The 20,851-nt window shown below is 46.6% G+C and overlaps 1 protein-coding gene and 1 non-coding gene across 3 annotated transcripts in view; both read right to left on the reverse strand.

Moving 5' to 3' along the window:
• Positions 1–20,851, reverse strand: part of AP1G1 (adaptor related protein complex 1 subunit gamma 1) — a 72,173-nt gene that overhangs the window by 5,694 nt on the left and 45,628 nt on the right. For both annotated transcript variants that reach the window (XM_034788373.1, XM_034788372.1), the window contains 11 exons: positions 17,144–17,284; positions 16,469–16,523; positions 13,173–13,295; positions 12,630–12,719; positions 11,918–12,045; positions 9,744–9,848; positions 7,868–8,009; positions 7,210–7,336; positions 6,603–6,698; positions 6,197–6,357; positions 5,191–5,289 (listed from right to left, as the gene is read on the reverse strand). In XM_034788373.1, the coding sequence (XP_034644264.1) occupies positions 5,191–5,289; positions 6,197–6,357; positions 6,603–6,698; positions 7,210–7,336; positions 7,868–8,009; positions 9,744–9,848; positions 11,918–12,045; positions 12,630–12,719; positions 13,173–13,295; positions 16,469–16,523; positions 17,144–17,284 (1,267 nt within the window). The remainder of the gene's footprint in view (positions 1–5,190; positions 5,290–6,196; positions 6,358–6,602; positions 6,699–7,209; positions 7,337–7,867; positions 8,010–9,743; positions 9,849–11,917; positions 12,046–12,629; positions 12,720–13,172; positions 13,296–16,468; positions 16,524–17,143; positions 17,285–20,851) is intronic.
• On the reverse strand, positions 19,750–19,836 carry LOC117886874. The gene has a single exon (XR_004648078.1). It is a non-coding gene; the product is annotated as a small nucleolar RNA SNORD71 (small nucleolar RNA).

The raw sequence follows: 20,851 nt of genomic DNA on the forward strand, positions 1-20,851 counted from the left end.
CTCAGCAGCTCCCTTGCAGGCTGCCCACTGTATTGGAGGGAAGAGACGCTTCCCTGCTAGGCTGTGGGAGCCCCAGGGAGAATAGAATAGGAGCTCAACTGGCTGTCCCTGAGCTCTGGGGTGAGCCCCAAGATAGGACACCGCTTCCCACACCCCAGCATAGCCAAGAACCAGTTACCACTCCCTAATTCTGTGTCCCAGCCCTGGGATACATTATAGCAGAGCAGAAGCTGTTTTAAGTTGCACCAGCTGGCCAAGGCACCATATGCCATCTAATTAACAGTCAGAGCCCAGTATGCTCCAATCAATTCCTGTCCCCAATGCACCTCCTGGGCCAGGGGCTGCAAGGCAGACACACAAGGAGCTGATGCTCTGGTTCTCCACCCTCCGGGGATTCCGCAGCAAGGAACATGTGTGGACTCCATTGTCTTGTGAGAGCTGAGCAGCGCAAGGGAGCACAACAGGACAAAGAATCTGGCCTAAAATACTGAGCGTGGCTTTTAGCCTCTTTGAAATAATATAGCCAGCCTTAGCCCAAAGCGGTTGGGCATCACCAGTACAGGGTACTGTTTGGCTGATACTGGCCAGTAAACTACATGTTCCTGACATTTAATGTTGCTCTGACAAGCTTGCCATTTTGCTAAAAGAAAAGTGGGACTCTATGGGAAGCGAATGGCCTTACACATTAACTATGCACCAAAAGAAACCAAAGAAGAACAGGCAATTTCATCCAAGCCTTCCACCATCTCAGAAAGTCCATTCCGCAGGCCTCCGATGGTCAGCTTTAACCAGCAGCAAAGGTGGCCCATGCCAGGCTACAGAGTAGTTACCAGGCTTTGAGTGCTTATAAGGAAACAAACCAGTGGAAATGGCTTCTGGACAATGTGCCATTTTCACCGTCAATGCTGATGCCCTTTCCTCAACACACCCAAAACAATTAGTCTCTGTCCTGGACCAACTCCCTGCAAAGCAGTATTTACAGAGGAGAACTGAGCATGAGGTGGCAGATGCGCCAGACATGAAGGCTAGTGCCAGTGATGGAAATGATGCAGGGTCAGTTTCAGAGAGATTTTGGTCAAAAGCATGGAACAGCCAAACACTATTTTGCTACACAGGGTTGGTCAAAACTGAACAGTTACATCAGCATAACTGTCTCTCTCAGGGGTGTGAAAAATCCACACCCCTGTAAGACGTAGCTATGCTGACTGAACCATGGTGTAGACAGCACTAGATCAACAGAAAAATTCTGTTGCCTCTCGGGGAGATGCCTCCCGTCATTGTAGTGTCTACGCTGAAGCACTACAGCAGGTGAAGCTGTGCCACTGTAGCATTTTAAAATGTAGACAAAGCCTTAGCATCTAGAAGTGGCCTCCACAAACTGAAATTTTAAGAAAACACATCCCCTCCCACACACATTTCTGTTCCTAGATGGTATGTGGAACAGATACATTGTGGCACTCAGCATCTACATAGATACAACTCACAAAACCCCAAACACAAGAGCTTAGAAGGAAACTTTAAAATCATAGAATTGTAGGACTGGAAGGGACCTCAAAAGGTCATTTAATCCCCTGCACTCAAGGCAAGACTAGGCATTATAGACCATTTTGTTTGCCTCAGTTGCTCTTAAAAATCTCCAATGACAGAGATTCCACAACCTCCCTGAGCAATTTATTCCAGTGCTTAACCATCTTGACAGGAACCTAAACCACCCATGCTGCAATTTAAGCCCACTGCTTCTGGCATTGTCCTCAGAGGTTAAGGAGAAGAATGTTTCTCCCTCCTCCTTGTAAACAAAATTTTTAAATTCTGGAAAATTATGTCCCCCCTCAGTCTTCTCTTCCTTTACTCATTTTTGCTGCTATTCTCTGGACTTTCCTGAAATGTGGTGCCCAGAATAGGGGATAATACTCAAGATGAGGCCTGATCAGCGTGGACTGTTGACTCAGATTTAGCTTGTGATTTAGTATGCCCTCAAATCCCTTTCCATAGTACTCCTTCCTGGGGATCATAGTGAATCACAAGCTAAATATGAGTCAACAGTGTAACGGTGTTGCAAAAAAAGCAAACATTCTGGGATGTATTAGCAGGAGTGTTGTAAGCAAGACATGAGAACTAATTTCTCCTCTCTACTCCACGCTGATTAGGCCTCAACTGGAGTATTGTGTCCAGTTCTGGGCACCACATTTCAGGAAGGATGTGGACAAATTGGAGAAAGTCCAGAGAAGAGCAACAAAAATGATTAAAGATCTAGAAAACATGACCTATGAGGGAAGATTGAAAAAATTGGGTTTGTTTAGTCTGGAGAAGAGAAGACAGAGAGGGGACATGATAACAGTTTTCAAGTACATAAAAGGTTGTTACAAGGAGGATGGAGAAAAATTGTCCTTCTTAACCTCTGAGGGTAGGACAAGAAGCAAACGGGTTAAATTGCAGCAAGGCAGGTTCAGGTTGGATGTCAGGAAAAACTTCCTAACTGTCAGAGTGGTTAAGCACTGGAATAAATTGCCTACGGAGGTTGTACAATCTCCATCATTGGGGATTTTTAAGAGCAGATTGGACAAACACCTGTCAGGGATGGTCTAGATACTTAGTCCTGCCTTGAGTGCAGGGGACTGGACTAGATGACCTCTCGAGGTCCCTTCCAGTTCTATGATGCCCTCCATTAGCACCAAGTGCTGTGCTTTGGATGATTGTTAGTTGTTTAAAAAAAGCCTCATCCACCTCTTCTTCCTGGCTAGGTGGTCTGTAATAGACTTTACAATGACATCACCCTTGGTTTTTACCCTTTTATCTTTACCCAGAGACTTTCAACCAGTCTGGCTCCTATTTCCATCTTAACTTCAGTCCAAGTGTATATAAAACGATTATAGGCTCTTTCAAAAAAGGGACTCTAAAGCTAGCACCATGGAGTCACATACTCTGATTCCACGTCAGACGGGCTCCCTTCTGTGCCGCAGAATTAACTTGGAACCTAGTTACTATTGGGAATGATCAGATCGGCATCATTTACAAGTAAAAAGATACTACTTTTAACTGACAGCTTTGCAAATGGCACCTGGGATCTGAAAATCTTTCCACCTTGTGCATCAACTCCATAATAGGTTTCAGAGGGGTAGCTGTGTTAATCTGTATTAGTAAAAACAACGAGGAATCCTTAGAGACTAACAAATTTATTTGGGCATAAGCTTGTTGTTTTAACTCCCTAATACGAACACTTTACATACTCTGATTGCAGGACAAACATTAATTAACCCGTGCCAACCTGGGAGACAGGCAAGCATTAAAGGTATCCTGCAAATGGAAAATATTGGTCTTGACCCTGTTTCTATTGCTTTATGATGAACATAGTTGGCCTCAACTTTTTAAAGAAAGTATCTTTTGTTTTCTCCATTAGAAATTCAGGTCTTTTCAACCCTGGAAGCCTCTGTGATGACTGTAAAACTGAGAGAATTATGACATCCCAGGAGACAAAGTCACAGCAGTTGAGAGGAAGGGATTTTTAGTCAAAATGTTTAAAACTGCTTAATTTCATTCTTTATAATACACATTAAACTCCAAGCACTATGAACACTCCAGTGAAAGCCTGCCTTTGCTCAAAATTAAGGATCAAGTAAGTTTTCAATATACATCTGAGACGCTAGGAAATGCTCCAGCAGGAAAGACCAGGTTTGGCATTCCTAAGGTTAAAAAGGCACCATCCTTTCAGGCTGCCTTTATGCATCACAGAGAGCCAGTGTACAAATGCAATATCCATTTCCTTTGTAAGCCACCTCAAGAAAGATTCTGCACTCAGAACTTGTTTAACATTCTGTGGGTGATGCCTAAAACAGAAGAGGCCTCAGGACCTTTTGCCAAAGGCTGAACTGGCTCCATGGGGCCAACAGGAGTGCAGTGAGGTAAGGTCAAAAGATAATTAAGTCCAAAGCTGACTGTGAGGAATGACAAGGGATCTCACTGAACTGGGTGACAAAATGGCAGATGAAATTCAATGTTGATAAATGCAAAGTAATGCACATTGGAAAAACTAATCCCAACTATACATCCAAAATGATGGGATCTAAATTAGCTGTTACCACTCAAGGAAGAAATCTTGGAGGAGTCATCATGTATGACTCTGAAAACATCCGGTCAATGTGCAGCGGCAATCAAAGAAGCTAACAGAATGTTAGGAACCATTAGGAAAGGGACTGATAAGACAGAAAATCTCATACTGCCACTATATAAATCCATGGTGCACCCACACCTTGAATACTGAGTGCAGTTTTGGCCATCCCATCTCAAAAAAGATATTACAATTGGAAAAGGTGCAGAGAAGGGCAACAAAAATTATTAGGGGTATGGAACAGCTTCCATATGAGGAGAGAAGAAAAGACTGGACTATTCATAAAATAAATAAATAAATAAATAAGATGACTGAAGGGGGATATAATAGAGGTCTCTAAAATCATGACTGGTGTGGAGAAAATGAATAAGGAAGTGTTATTTACTCCTTCTCATAACATAACAACCAGGGGTCATCCCATGAAATTAATAGGTAGCAGGTTTAAAACAAACATAAGGAGGTACTTCTTCACACAAGGCACAGTCAACTTATGGAACTTGTTACCAGCTATGTTGTGAAGGCCAAAAATATAACTGGGCTCAAAAAATAATTAGAAAAGTTCACGGAGGATAGATCCATCAATGGCTATTAGCCAAGGTGGACAAGTATGCAGCCACAGGCTCTAGGTGTCCCTAAACCTCCAACTGCCAGATGGCACTGGAGGACACGGGATGCACTACTCAATAATTGCCCTGTTCTGTTCACTCCCTCTGAAGCAGTTGACACTGGCCACTAATAGAAGACAGGATACTGGACTAGATGGACCTTCGACCTGACCCAGTATTGCTGTTCTTATGATAAGTCATTGCATTCACCCAGGGAAAAGGTCTGTTTTTCCATAGTCCTTTTCTGGCTATAACTACACTACATTGCTAAGGTGGGTGAAGTAATATCTTGTCTCTCTAATATCCTGAAAACATGGCTACATCAATACTGCAATCATAACCACACTGTCACACCACCAGCGATCATTCCCCAGGAGCAAGCCTGAAAACTCTGCTCGAAAACAAGCAGCACTAAACCCCATCTCCCAAACAGCCATGAGAACCAGGTTCAGGAATTCCTTCTACCAGTGGATTGCTCACCTTCTGTGGGTTCAGAACTTTGATGACCTGTGTGATGGTCCCCGTGTTAAATGCTGGGATGCTGCTGCTGCTGGGAGACAGAAGCTGCAGCTGGAATGTCTGAAGAAAAGGGAAAAGACTTTCAGAAAGATGATTTCACCAAGCATTTAGCAGATACAGCTACACTGCCACACCAAGTGCTGTCACACTGTTTACAGCAACGGTGAAAGCACTACTGAGAGACTGCTTTAAGGGAGTTCCTTGGTCCTTTCTCCTTTTAGAGAGGTCAGGAGCATGCATGCCTGCAGCACTCAAGAGGCCAGAGGGTTTTCATCTCTCCTGCTTTCTCACAGGCTGAAATCAGATTGACATAACTGCTGGCAGATGGGGAGGAGGAGGAGCCTCACTGCTCTGATGTCAGAGCTTCTTCTGCTGTGCTCATAAGCAAACAGCCTGATAACCATAGGAATGATTCTGCCACAAGGCTGAGTCGCACTGGTTTCCAGGGAGAAAGGCACTGTCTCCATTCTAACCACAATCCGAGACCAGCTCTGCACACACAACCAGAGCTGCTAAGTAGACATGCATGCACAAGTCTTCCCAACTCAGCCAACCAAACTGGATTGTCTCTGGGACACAGGAAGGCACCTTTCCGCCTACCAAGTTTCATCTTCTTACTCCCACCTGCTTCAGAGTGAGAGCTGTTCAAAGGGCTCTTCTGGCTGTTGATAACGAGGAGAGTGTCTCGTTCTGTGTTTAATCAGACTTCCCAGAAGGATCCCCCCCAGCCCCAGGCAGAGCCAGCCCTGGGAAAGCTCAGCCCTAAAGGGACCTGCTCAGAAAAGTTATGCTCAACTCTAAATACTATCTTAGAACAGGACTATTTGGGCAGCTTGAGATCTAACAGCTTTAACTCCTCCTTATGCTTCTTGGAGCTTCGCTTCCTCTGTGCAGAAGGGGCAAAACAATAGCAAGAATTTGGAAAGAGACAGGGGACTAGCCACCCAGCCAGTCATGGCAGCTCTACCTTTGGTACCGCAGCCTGGAAAACAAAGTCTGTCATATCCAGTTCTGTGCTGTTGGAGGCTTGTATTGTGATCACGGTGACGCTGGGGTTGGTGTTCGATCTCTCAAAGGTGAACTCTATCTTCAGCCCATTCTTGCTGTATGCTGTGATGGAGGGGATGCCTGCAGCCGAGGGACAAGAGCAGCAGCCCAGTAAGGACCTGGAGACCATTCTCAATGTCAGCAGGCCCACCTGCCGCCCCTAAACCCTACGCCCAGAACGTAGAGAACTACTCTCCTTCTCCTTATTCCATCTCCTCCTTCACCCCTTCATCACACATTGCTCCCGAGCGCTCCCAAATCCTCCTCGTTACCAGACCCCCAATGGTTACAATAGCTCTATGTGCTCAGGGTTCCTATGCTCCTACCAGCAGCAATATCATTGAAGAGAGGCTGTGATGAGAGCCCATCCAACAGGAACGGAGGCTGCGATATCTGTGGGGCAGGGACCGGGGCTGGAGAAGCTAGAGAAAGCAGGTTAGAAGAAGGTAGAGTTTAGGTAGTAGGAAGTGTAGAGTGGCTTTTCCCAGCTCAATGATTAGCTAGAAGGAGCATGCTATTTTTACAAACAAGAAACCCAACAAGGCCATCTCCTCTCCCCAAGGATGACCTCAATCTCAGCCATCACCAGCAAGGGGTCTCTCCTCTCCAGCCAGCAGGTCTCCAGGCTGAGAGAACCACCTCTCCCCACTCTTGATCCTCTCCTGCCAGGCTGAGAACCTGTCCCAGGTCAGAGGAACACTCATCTCACTCCAACGCATTTCCCACCCTCTCCACATTAGCCTTGGACCAAGGGCAAGCAATGCCAATGAACCTCACCCCCTGCCAAAGGAATGGGGAATTCCCTGCCTCCCCTGCAGAAGACCCTATCCCTGGAAAAAGGACATGGAAGAATGCCCCTCTTACCCTGGCCCAGCTCCTCCCATCAGGCTGAGGGACCTGGAATACCCCTCAATAGCTGCAGCCTGGTCTCACCTGTTAGGTTGAGATCTCCCAGGAGGTCAAGGAGCTCCCCACCGGCAGAGGCTGGCTTGCTTGTAGGGGCAGTTGGAATGACTGGGGTTATATCATTTCCTCCCAATAAGTCCAACAAGTCATTTGCCTAGTAAGAAAGCAATAAAACCCCCGTTACCTACTCATCTCCCTGCTACCTTTGCTTTTACCTGTGACAAACGCCCCTTGCTCTCAGATGAAAAAGTCCCTCTCTCAGTGATCTGCCTGTGAAGCTCTTACACTAGTCTCGGACTAATGCTGACAATTTGCGCTCAGCACTTTAAGCTATCTAGTTTCCAGGGGTCTCAGGAAGACAGCGGGAGGTGCTGTGCCAAGGAGGGGAGGAGTTTCTGAATGCTGAGAGGCAGGTCACAACTCGTAGGTGGGATTTTACTCCATCCACCTCACCTGCTCCAGCCTGCACTCCTGCTGTGGCACCTTCCCCTGATGCCAGTCCTTGACTCCCTTCTTTTGCTTGGGAATCAGCAGGGGGGAGACAGGTTGCATCAGGCAGTCAGGCACAGGTCAGAGAAGCAGAGATGCCCTTGGCTTACTAGGGAGAGGGGAATAGTCTTCCAGCCCCTGGATCTGACAGGACAGTGGGAGGGTTATACCAATTGAAGAGAGCACCTTCCATTACCTGGCTGGTGGGCTGCAGCCCAGAGGGGGGAGGTTTGGTTTCCAGCACTGCTGGCTCTGTCTCTCCATTGGTCTGTACAATCTCAGTGGGGCCATTTGTGGTCACCTTTTCCATAACTGGCATTCTCTCAAGTAGGGCTGACCTGAAAGAAGCTGACATGGTTACACTCTGGGCCATCTACCCTGATCCCAGTCCAAAGTACTTGAGATGGCAAGGATGATGTAAAGAGGGTGCCTGGCCTTTTGCTTTAGCGCTACGAGAAGAGTTGAATTCTGGGATCACACAACTGAGCTTGAGCTGAATAAAGACTGAGGCCACTCTATCACCAGCATAAACCTGGTTATTGACAGGTATTTTCTTTATAGGCAATGCAGAGCCCTGCCCTGCACTTACAAGGGACAGGTCCCATTGCAGAGCTAGGATAGGGAAGCCCAAGACTCAGGGGGAGAAGACCTAAGCACACTGGGGCATGAGAGGGGGTGCTCACAGAAGACATCCCTGCTCACCTGCAGATGTAGCTGAGTTAGAGCAACTGACTGCGTTTTCCTGGCAGGAATGTTTATCCAGCACAAGGCATGGTGATGGAATGGGGAAGACAAGCACCCACGCAGCAAACTTACCCAGGTTCCAGTCTTTCAGGAGAGCTACTAGGTAACAGTCTGAACACAGAGAGATTGTGTGTGTAGAAGGGGTGGATGGGAGGTAATGGGAGGAAAGATGGGATGCAGGACATGCTACCAAAGTCAAAGAGATGGAAGATGAGAGCCACCCCTTGATATGAGCCTACCTAGTTGGGGGACGCCCCACGGACACTGCGCATGATGCTGAACAGACTATTACATTGCCTGTGTGCCTCTGAGGGCTAGAAAATGAAAAGTGTCACATTGCCAAGGAACCTGAGCCCCAGGACTGTGCATTCTCAGCCATTACTAAACTCTTCTGGAGTGAAAACCGTCAACCCTGGAACACTCCCGTGTAACGAAGGCCAATACACTCACCACCCCAGCTTTTCAAACCTTTCTCACAAGGCTACACAATCAAAGTTCATGATCCTTTTTGCTCCAAGGCAAAGCTTCCTAAACTGTCTTCTGCAGTTCCTCTGCGTGCATTTGCAAGGAGCTGGGTGATCATCTGATGCTGGCTCCATCATGTTTCCAGCAGCTAAATTCCATTAGAAGAAGCTTTCCTCCTGTGACCTTATCATGAGAGCCGTTCCTGTAACTGCCACAGAGATGTTATGGCATCACCAATGGGAAGGGAGCTGGGGTCCATGAAATTGTGAATGGAGGAAGCATGGACAAGACAAGCTATTAAAATGTAGCCCACAGAAGCCCAGCTCTAGGATGCCGAGGAACTGGTTCTGGAGGCGCTGGCCGGCATATGGAACTGGCTATCTCCCAGTGTTGTCACTGGACTCCCATTATCTTTCCCTTGTACCCAAGTCTGGGGAGGAGGAGGAGGATAGACTTTGTCTGGGTATTTCTTGTAGGGTGAAGACTGCCTGATTATGGTCTAAAGAGATTCACACAGGAAGACTACATCAGACGGCACAGGGGCTCTAATCTAGCAGACAAAGGCATAACGAGCAGACAGCTGGAAGTTGAAGTCAGCAAAGTTCAAACTGGAAATAAGATGCACATTTTTAACAGTGAGGGTCATTAACCACTGAAAGCTTTCCAAGATGCATAGTGGGTTCTCCAGCACTTGATGTCCTTACACCAAGGCTGATATCTTTCTAGAAGACATGCTTCTAGCTCAAGGACAGGCTGTGGTCTTGATGCAGAATCACTGGGTGATGTTCTCTGGCCCATGTTATGCAGGTGGTCAAACTAGATCAAAATGATCCCTTCTCACCTTAAATATTTCTTGTACTCACCTCATGTGATCATACTTCTTGAAAAGTGCATTGTACTCCACTGCCCTCTGCTGGAGCTCCACATCAATGCTGCTGCCATAGATGGACACAACCTTCTTAATGCGGCTGAGGGGCAAGAAACCAATAATGAAACCACTAAGCACTGAGCAAGGGCAGAGTGGTTCCCCAGACATGAGCTCAGAATTCACCAGCAGGTGTCCATGTAACTTGCCTGTAACCCAATAGGGACAGTGTTGTTTCTAATTTACTACCTTGGTAACTATGCAGCCCATGATTAGGGTCCTACCAGATTCACATCACAGACCATGAAATCTGGTCTCCCCCTGTGAAATTTGGTCTTGTGTGCTTTTACCCATGGGCGGTGGGTATAATAGGCCTGGGGAGACGTCGAACCCCTGGGTGCAGGCTTTTGGGAGGAAGTTTTCGATTTATTTTCCCATGCAGGTTCCGGGGCAGCTGAGGAGGTGGTATGTGCTATTCAGCTTCCCGGATTCATCAGTAATCTCCCTGGAGGCCAGAGAGATTACTGATGAACCCAGGAAGCTGAGTAGCAAGTACTGCCTCCTCAGCTGCCCTGGAACCTGCATGGGGCATATCAAAACCTTCTTCCGGACCAGAGCTGCTTTTCCCCAGGTGGTTTGGGGAGGGGAGGCTCAGCACAGCTGCAGATGGCCCGGGACTCCACTGGTGTGTCTGTGTCTGTGTGTTAGGGCCAGCCCAGGGATCCTCCAGCCAGGGAGGGCAGGGGGTCTTGGGGCTTCAGACGCCAGGGAGGGGGGCACGTGCGCCGTGGGCGAAAGGGGCAGAGCTGGGGCTAGCCTCCCCGAAGGGGGGTTCCAACCATTGCTCATGCATTTACCTTATACTATACAGATTTCATGGGGAAGACCAGTGTTTCTCACATTGGGGGGTCTGATCCAAAAGGGAGTTGCGGAGGGTCACAAGGTTATTTTAGGGGATTGCAGTATTGCAATCCTTACTTCTGTGCTGCCTCAAGATCTGGGTGGCTGGAGAGCAGCGGCTGTTGGCCAGATGCCCAGCTCTGAAGGCAGCGCCCTGCCAGCAGCAGCGCAGAAGTAAAGGTAGCAATACCATACCATGCCACCCTTTACTTCTCCGCTGCTACCTTCAGAGCTGGGTGGCTGGAGAGTGATGGCTGCTGACTGAGGGCCCAGCTCTGCAGGGAGCAGTGCAGAAGGATGGCAATACCATCCCATGCCATCCTTACTTCTGTGCTGGTGCTGGCGGTGGCCGGCCCGCAGCCGCCGCTCTCCAGCTGCCCAGCTCTGAAGGCAGCGCTGCTGCCAGCAGCAGCACAGAAGTAAGGATAACAGTACCACAACTCCCCTACAATAACCTTGCAACCCCCTCACACCTCCTTTATGGGTCAGGACCCCTACGATTACAACACCGTGACATTTCAGATTTAAATAGCTGAAATCATGAAATTTATGATTTTTAAAATCCTATGGCTGGGAAATTGACCAAAATGGATGTGAATTTGGTAGGGCCCTACCCATGATACTATGCTGTCTGACACTTTGCTGGAATACTACAGGGCGTATCAGATCCCCAGTACCAGCAGTGTGCCCAACAGTGCTAGGCAAGTCACCTGTAAACAACATGGCTGCTCATTCCCTTTGAATTATGGACAGAGGGAATTCAAAAGGGAAACTATATACACCTCTACCCCAATAACACGCTGTCCTCGGGAGCCAAAAAATCTTACCACGTTATATCGAACTTGTTTTGATCGGCCGGACCGCGCAGCCCTGCCCCCCGGAGCACAGCTTTATCGCGTTATATCCGAATTCGTGTTATATCTGGTCACGTTATATCGGGATAGAGGTGTACATAAGTGAGGATTCACTTCCGCAACAGAATATTTCCAAGTGAACTCTCACAGTCTCCACACAGAGCACAGACCATAACGAACAGGGAGAGCATGACACATATAAACCCACACAACACTTGTCATACATGTATGCAAGGCAGGATCACAGAGTTTAAGCAATAGGAAAACCCTTTATGGTACACGAAGGCAGAAGCTACATCACAGAAACCCTCCCTCTGGCCCCGCTGCAGCTTGTGCCCTCCTGTCTGCCACATGCATGTCCTGTTGGCCTTCACCAGCACGCCTCCCCATGCAGCGTGAGCACCCAAGGTAGACTCACTTGACAGTGCAGGTGAACCTCGTGGAAAGCTTCATGATGGCGGTGAGAGCGTAACCTCGTGTAACGGATGCAGACATGTTTGATATCAGGACACTTTCTAAAATATCGAGTACTTCCTCTTCCGTTACCTGAGCAAAGCAAGTGCAGCAGGGTTAGAAAAGAGATGGGCTCTGCTGCACAACCTCCTGGGCACACTCCCAAACCATTGTTTCCCTCTGCTCCTTCATCACGGAGGAGGATATGGGCTGGCGGATATATTTATGGGCAGTCCAACCCTTTGTTTGTGTTCATAATGGGATTTTCCATTTCTGGGACAGGCATGCAGAGCACTGGATTGGCATTGAGAAATCCATTTAAAAATTAAAATCCATACATTTGATATATTTATAAATTGCATTTTCCCCATACACCAAGGAGAAGTAGCATTAGCAGTGCGATGCGCAGCCCCTGCATGGCCAGAATTAGCCCCCAAGCCCCTCCAACTCAACCTCGATGCCAGGAGCTTCCCAGTGTTGACAATACACATGCCCCCAGCGCAGCTCCATCTTACAGCAGGGTGATTCCTCTCCAGCCCAGCAGCATCATGTCCACCAGTGCTAACCCCGGCAAGAGCATCCCCCCACCACTCCCACATGCCCAGCACCACACTACTCCGACCCCCCACCCCAGTACACTCACAACTGCTCTACTTTCTCCCTTTCCAGAGCAGTACCTGAACCGGCTCCTCCTCTTCACACTGACCAGATATCAAGAGGTCTCCATATTCTCCCATACACCAAGAGGCCACCTGCACTAGGGGCTGCTGTCAGAAGAGAAGGTTAGACATGTCAGGGACAAGCAGCTCTCTGCATAAAGCAACAGAGGGTCCTGTGGCTCCTTTAAGACTAACAGACGTATTGGAGCATGAGCTTTCGTGGGTAAATGCCCCCTTCGTCGCAGCATGCCAGCTCTCTGCATGACACACACAGCCAGGCTCAGTAGCTCCAATCCTGCCCATTCTGAGCAGGCACAGCAGGCCTGGCCAGTGCACCAAGAGGCTTCCTGGGGGATGTCTGGTACAGTCCAAAGGGCAGTACGTGTCACCAAGAGAACAGGTCGAATTAGGACCACTCCTGTCCTCACTGGCCAGAGGACTGGCCCATGGGGGATTTTCAATGGACATTACTGAGCCTTTAGCTTCCTTTGGGCAGTCACTCATGCTGGCTCACTAACAGGGACACTAGGGGTCACTGCGAAACCTGGGTTAGACATCTACCTGGGAGTAGTCACCAAGGATGGCTTTGTAGAGTTTCTGTACAGTATAGGCATGCATCTCCATGCTATTTGTTATCAGCTGGATCAGGTTGGGGACAGCATCATCTCGAACATAACTTCCTGCCTGAAAGAGAAGTCATATTTCTAAGAAACATACAGGAGGCTTCTTTGGTTTCACTGTCACACCCTCTTCCAGCATACTCCATCCACCAGTGAAACTCAAGCCAGCTCAGAGCAAACTCAAAGGGTACTTTAAAGAATTTGCTAGGAGTTAAAAACTGCTTTGCAACATCCCGAAGAGATGCTCTATGGGTATGTCTGCAGTGCACACTCCTTATAGCAGCATGTAGAGTACACACACTGCACGACCCACTGGCATGGGTATAAATAGCAGTGTAGATAGCAAGGCACTACTTAGGCAAGTAGAGTAAAGACAAACCAGAAGCTTAGGGTACATACCCTACATGTCTCACTACACCCCCTAGCAGTGCCTCTCCTGCCAACATTGCTAAAAATAGTAAAAATAGCGTCCCACTGCCTCCCCGCTGCGGGAAGCTACAGCAGCCCTTCCCACAGCCTCCCCCGTCAGAGCCTTTCCCCGCTGCATCCCCATGCCACAGCATTTCACTGCTGCGTGTGCCTACACTCCGCAGCGTGGACACAGCCTGCTTTTCACTGCAGTGCATAGTTACACATACCTCAAATGCCTCAGTGAGTGTTCAGGGCAGACATAGCCTATGGCTGATGGTGAACGCACACAGTCAGGTAACAGTAGGAGATAGTTATTATTTAGCTTCTCCCCCCACCCACCTATACAACAAACTACATCCTGATGATCCAGAAAAATCTAAGCTGCAGAGGCTCTCTGATATCTCTGTCAAAATGAAGGCTATCACAGCACAAACTAAAAAGTAATCAAATTACATGCTTCCCCATAGGAACCAGGAAGAAAATAAGTCATTGCCATCTGCATTACTCAGTAGATCAATGGCTAGGCAGGCACAAGCTACGGCTGCTGCTTACCAGCAAAAATGTGCCAAATATACCACTGGTTTGTCCTGCCCTCATCCTCCTATGTCTACTTCATCCACCTGTTGTGTCTTGGCAAATCCAGACGGAGAGCTCTTTGGAGGTAGTGACTGATTTTCTGTTATGCATCTGCATGGATCAGGACTCCATTTCTCCAGGGAGAAGCAGAGGATGGAATGAGCACAAGCACCAATGCCAAATGTTTATTTTGAATCCATACAAAAAGTTCTCTGAGATAGAAATTCTTTCACAGCATCACTCAGCACCAAGGTCTTTGATTCTCTTAGAGCTTACATGGATGTTCCTTTACTTGAGAGCCCAGGCCCCTGGCTCTTTTGCCTTTTCCACATTAAGACAGCAGAAAAAGGAACAGATGCCTCCACAAAAGAAACATCTCTCTGAGCCCTCAGACAGTCTGAAAGGATGATGGCACCACTGGCTTCTCCTCCTTGCATGGACCTCGGCACTCAAGATGCAGACATGCAAGGTACCTTGGATTTCAGTTCCAAAGAACAGAGCAGAGAAGGCAGCAGTGACACATTCTCTGGTGCCAAGAAAGGTTTCAACGAAGACATGCAGAAGTCAGCTCTATTTGTTCTCTTGCTCACAGACAGTTCTGGTCTGATGAAGGACAGGCCAGGGGACTTGCTTGCTTATCTATCTTTACAGACCCTTTGTCTAGGGGCCAGGAACATGGAACAAAGAGCCAGGGAATAACCTCTCCCCACAACGCAGATGAGGCAGCAAACATGTCATTTGACTTTGGCATCTTGGAGGAAGGCGGTATACTGCTTGAATTGCATCTCTTGTCCAGTGGGCCTTGGCATCAAGAAAGCCAAAAAGCTGACCAAGGACAAAACCATGCAAGAGCACAGAAACAAAGAAAATTACATGCAGCCTACTGACACCGACTAAGCTAACCCTTGGCATTAATAGTTAGCAGATCGAAGTTTGGCCAAACAGAAAACTAAGAGCTGCAGGCACAGACTGATGGGCCCCAACACGCACAGCTAAAAGAGACCAGAAGGGACTGAGGCCATTGAGTACATTTGGATGGCCGCTGAGGGGGTGCTTCCCAGCGCGAGTAGACAGATGCACTATCTCTGCTCAAGCTAGTTTGCGCACTAGAAACAGTCAGTGTGGACACTGCAATGTGGGCGGTAGCTTGGGCTAGCCACCCGAGTACAACCCAGAGTCTGTACTTGGGTAACCAGCCCATGTCACCACCTTGCCACCACGTATTGTGCTAGCTATGTGTCTGTCTTCCTGGGCTGGGAGGCATGCTACCAGCTGCAGTCCAGACATACCTCAGCAGGCCTAGGTCAGGGCACTGTGTGAGGGAGCTTGTGCAATCCCCATGGCAATTGTTTGCAAGAAGCTCCCCTCTTACTACCAAGGCAGTTCTCAATGGAAGTCAGCCTTTGAATGGAAATAGAGTCTCAGTCTCAATAAACGAAGCTACTCCTTCCCACACGAGGACACTAAGGACAGGAATCAAACTGGAGACCACAGTCCCAGTTTCTCAGGCGCTTTGTGAGAAGACTGTTGTCTCAAATGTTAAATTATAGCACCCATTTGTCAGCTTCTCACACAAACTCCTCCATGCTTTCTTCCATGCTGCCCCATACACATGGCATGTCCTCACTGACCTCATCTGCAAGGCCTTCCTCTAGTCCCACCTCAGCAGTGATTGTTATCAAGTGGTCAGCCAATAAATGATAATTAGGTCCAAAGGTAGCTGGGTTAGCTGGCACTTTATGTATAATTAATTACATAAGAATGGCCGGAGTATCCATCTCGAAAGGCTGTATGGATTTGATTGTACCCCTCTCCTCTCACCCTTCATATGTCACTTGGCTTCTTGGGTTATGGCTCTCCCCTAAAGAGCTTGTATTTCCATATTTACTTGTACTGCACGCAATACAAAGCGGCCCTAACCCTTCCTGAAGCCCCTGGGTGCTACTGCCATTGAAGTAATTAAATATTAGGACATTAGTGGCTCCTTGCACATTCTCTTCTGAAATCTTGAGGAAAAAAAAAAAATCAAAATCCTTTCCAATTCTCATTTCAGGGAACACCCTAACTAATTGTCCCAGGCTGCTTGTCACTAGCTCCTACACACACACAGTGCACTGTATTAGCAGCCAAAGCCTGCAGTCAACACAACTACAGTGCAGAGTGGCTGATGGTTCTAAACTGATGCAGGACTAGCCACTGCACGAAGTCACAGAAAGCTGTTCATAGGTTCTCAGCATATCCACCACTTACCGTTGTTAGGACTCGCATAATTGTGTCTATGTGCCAGCGTTTGGAAGGGGCATATCTGAGAAGATAATGAAGAAAAAGTCAGAGGAGTGATTAGTTCTGGCATTTACCACCAGTAGAAAATTGGGCAGGATTATGAAAGCTTCCTCTCCCCTCACCTCCTGATCCATCACTCACCAGGAGGCCATCTCACATTTGCTAGGAAATAGTATATGGATTCAGTTTTTCAATATGTGAGCATTAAATGACTAGCTTTACAGAGGAGTAAAGTGATACTCTGCAGTACAGGACAGTAGAGCTGGTCTTCCAATTATAAAGTCACAGTAGTAATGAGATCATCTTGTTTCACAATTTAATGGAAGAGAGACTGAACAGGGCATCCATTCCACATAGCAGGAGGAGTCAGAGCTCTGGATTTGTTTAACAATGTAATCAGTAATTAAGTGCCTACAAACAGTACCTCCCATAAAGCTATAAGCATTGGACCATGCCATTTTTCAAGACAGGTATAACAACAGACCACACCAGGGCTGATTCGCAGAGGGGAGGGGAAGAAATGACCAACACAGTCCCCCAGCCTCATTGGTTCTGGCATGGCGGGGGGAGATACACAAATGTCCAGCCACACAGTTCCCAGGACCAGCAGGGGATTAATGTGAACTTTAATTGAGTCCTTACTTCTCTGCTGCAAGAAATATTCCAGAGGCACAATCTGCCTTGAACTCTGGCTCACAGGAATCCAGGAAATACAGCAGTTCCTTCATCATTCCACGGATGTTGTTCCCATTAACTAATGCAAAGCTCAGCTCCATTGCACGCCTGGAACAAGAGAGAGAGAGCTAATAAGCTATCATCATCAAATGACAAATACAGGCACAGGTTTCCTACCTGCCCAAATCCCTCCATTTCCTGCATTCTCATCTTTCAGTAAGGAAAGCAGCAGCAATCTTGATTAACGCTACTTTCCCATTCACCAGCAGATATTAAGCAGCCAAGAACATAAACCAACGGAAAAGAGGGGAAAAGGGAAGTTCTCCAGCATTTTTATGGACGCCTCTAACTATCCTAAAGAACAGAACACAGCAGCAAGTGTCCATCTGAGAATTTCTGAACCTCCAGCTATTGGTCACTACCTTGCAGAATTAGTCTAACGTAATAGTGAAAACAACCCCAGGTTGCAAGAGGCTACAATTGTATAAATGAAGGCCAGAAGGATACAATGATCATTAGTCTGACTGCCCATGTAGCACAGGACAGAAAACCTCACTTCATCAAATCCAAAGGGTCTGGCTGAGCTAGAAATCCAATCTGAAAGACTTCAAGGGATGGAGAATCCACCACATCCGCAGTAAGTTGTTTCACTAGTTAATCACCCTCACTGTTAAAAATGGGTGCCTTATTTCTAGTCTGAATTTGTTTAGCTTCAGTTTCCAACCACTGGGTCTCATTTCTGTCTTTGTCTGCTAGATTAGGGAGCCCTCTACTATCACAAATCTCTTCCCCGTGTAAGTACTTATACACAGTGATCAAGTCACCTCTTACCCTTCTCTTGCATACACTAAATAGATGGAACTCCTTTAGTCTCACTATAAAACAGATTTTCTAGACCACAAATCATTTGTGTAGTTCTTCTCTGAACGCCTTCCAGTTAGTCAACAATCTTTTTGAACTGTGGACACCAGAACTGGACACAATTTTCCAGTTATGGTTTCATGAATGTTTTACACAGAGGTTCTAACACCCTTCTATTCAGTGTTCCTCTGTTTACAGGCCACAGCACTGCACTGAGAGCTCACGTTCAGCTGGTTTCCATAATGACCCTTAAGTAATTTCCAATCACTGCTTTCCAGGGTACAGTCCCCCATACTGGAAGTGTGACCTAAATTCTTGGTTCCCAGATGTATTACCTTGTATTTGGCTGTATTAAAACGCACATTGTTCACTTGAGCCCAGCTCATTTTTTCCAAGCAATAGACATTATACTATATAACTGAGCTATCTATCATTTACCATTCTACTAGTCGGTCATCTGCAATCAGCAATGATTTTATTTACTCTTTCAGATCATTAATAGAGATACTGAATATCACGAGGCCATAGACAGACTTCTTGAAGAGGAAACAGCAACACTTACAGTTATCTCCGAGATCACTGAGCCAGTTTTAAAATCCATTTAATATGTGCAACAATCGTGTTGTTTCGTGCTCGTTTTTTAAAATCAGAATGTTGTGCAGGACTAAGTTAAATGTCATCCTGAAGTCTACCTGTGTGATGCCAATAGTCACCTCTCTGCCAATCAAATCTGTATTCGCAAAAGATATTAAGCTTGTTTGTTGAGACCTATTTTCAGTAAAATCATATTGAATTATGCTGCCATCCTTTAGTTTTTCACCGATTATGCTCAATATCACCATTTTCTTGATTTTGTCTGGGACCAATGCGCAGGTAACCAGCCTGTTGTTACCGAAGTCACCTGCTGACCCTTTTTAAGTATTGGTACATTAACTTTTTTCCAATTACTGGGGATTTCCCCAGAAGTCCAAGATTTGTTAAATATCAACATCAATGGATCAGAGGACTCCCCAACCAACTCTTGATACTCTTGAATGCAAGTTAACTGGTCCTGAAAATTTGAAACGGTTTAGCTTTAGCAGCTACCATTTAATATCTCCCTAGTTAGTGTCAAAATATAAAGTATTTCTTTAACACTGTAAACTCTGACTATGTGATCTAGCTTCTTCCCTATATAAAAAAAATAAACACTTTTGCCTTTTCTACATCATTAACAATTTCACCATCCCTGACTAATAATGGACCTATACCATTGCTAGATTGCTTTTTTCCTGATCTATTTTAAAATTTCTTTTTTATTGCCCTTAACCCTAGAAGGCCATCGGGTGTTTCATGTTTAAATTTTAATCTTGTGTCATGTTGAAGCTTATCAATATAGCAGCAAGACAGGAAATGCTTTGGTGCTTCACAACCCCATACATCAGAGCACTGAGCACAGGACACAGCTGCAGTTTCTTTGACCATATTCAGAGATTTATTTCCTTTATGGATCTCCCAAGCACCTGAGCATATTTAGTGGGCCGATGACCAGCTGAAAGCAAGGGCCAAGCGCACTTTTACTGCACTAAACTGACATGCACTACAATATAGCTAAAGGAGACATAGATGGGCCTCAATCAGAGAGCCATCTCCTCCCTTGGCTTCCACACACATCTGCTTTTAGTGCTCCCAGGGTTTGTGTCACCAAGCCAACTGATTGCCAGAATGACAGACGTGCGTTGTCAGCAGCTTGAGTGTCAGCATTGTGACAGGGCACTCTGCCGATGGATCACTCTAAGGCTTCATCCTCCAACTGCACAGACCAGAGTAGAAGCTTCTACAGGGCTCTAGCATACCACTGATTTCCTACCATGCTCCAGAACATGACACTGTGACCTCCCACACCCCAGATCCATCTATAGCCTCTCATGTAGGCCCCGGCTCTCTGCAATAGAAAGATGTTGATTTGCTGAATCCTTGTGCAGTCATACCTCAGAATGGGGCTCAGCTGTAAGATTAGCTTGTGCAATACCCATTACAAAGACAGATTCAGTTAAATTTTAACAGAAGGGCAGATCCAATCTGCAGAATAGCAACATTCAGAACAATTGAGCTAGTGACAGGAGTGAGGACAGAAATAAAAGGTCCAGAGAGATTAGAAACATGAAAACTGATTATTTGTCAAAGTTGAATCTATTACACAGATTTTCAATAGGGAGAGAAACTTGACAAGCCGTGATGTCGAAGGAGACCCATGGATTGCAGGGACAACAAAACAGATATGTTTGCAATGTGATATGATAGCAATGAGGGCAATACAATTTTGGGCTGCACATGCAGAGGTGTCATATCCCTGAGCAAGGGTATAATGGCCCCTTTCTCTTTGGTTTGGTGCAAGGACACATGGAATATCGCACTGAGTTCTGAACACCACATTACAGGAACAATATTGACAAGCAGGAGCGAGTTTAGATAAGAGTAATATGTGATCAAAGGGTTGGAAGGCCTAACTTAGGAGAATTGAAAAAGCTAAATATGCAACACTTGGCAAAGTGAAGATAGGGTGTGGGGGGAGAGACAGAACCACAACAACAGCCCACAAGTATTGCACAGGCACAAGATAAAAAATCAAGGTGTTTAGTGTGGCAAAAAGGAGGTAGCTAAGCGGTAACAGGATGAAACTGAGGGTGTATGTCAAGAGAAAAATCCCTGGGAGTGAGATGTGCTAGACTATGGAACAATCTCCCAAGGGACAGAGCGGAAGCCCTACCCGTCTGAACATTTACACTCAAACTGAACACCAGAAAACGTACATCAGGAAACAATCCTGCATTT

Source organism: Trachemys scripta, chromosome 13, assembly GCF_013100865.1.
Source record: "Trachemys scripta elegans isolate TJP31775 chromosome 13, CAS_Tse_1.0, whole genome shotgun sequence".
In the NCBI taxonomy this organism is placed as follows: Eukaryota; Metazoa; Chordata; order Testudines; family Emydidae; genus Trachemys; species Trachemys scripta.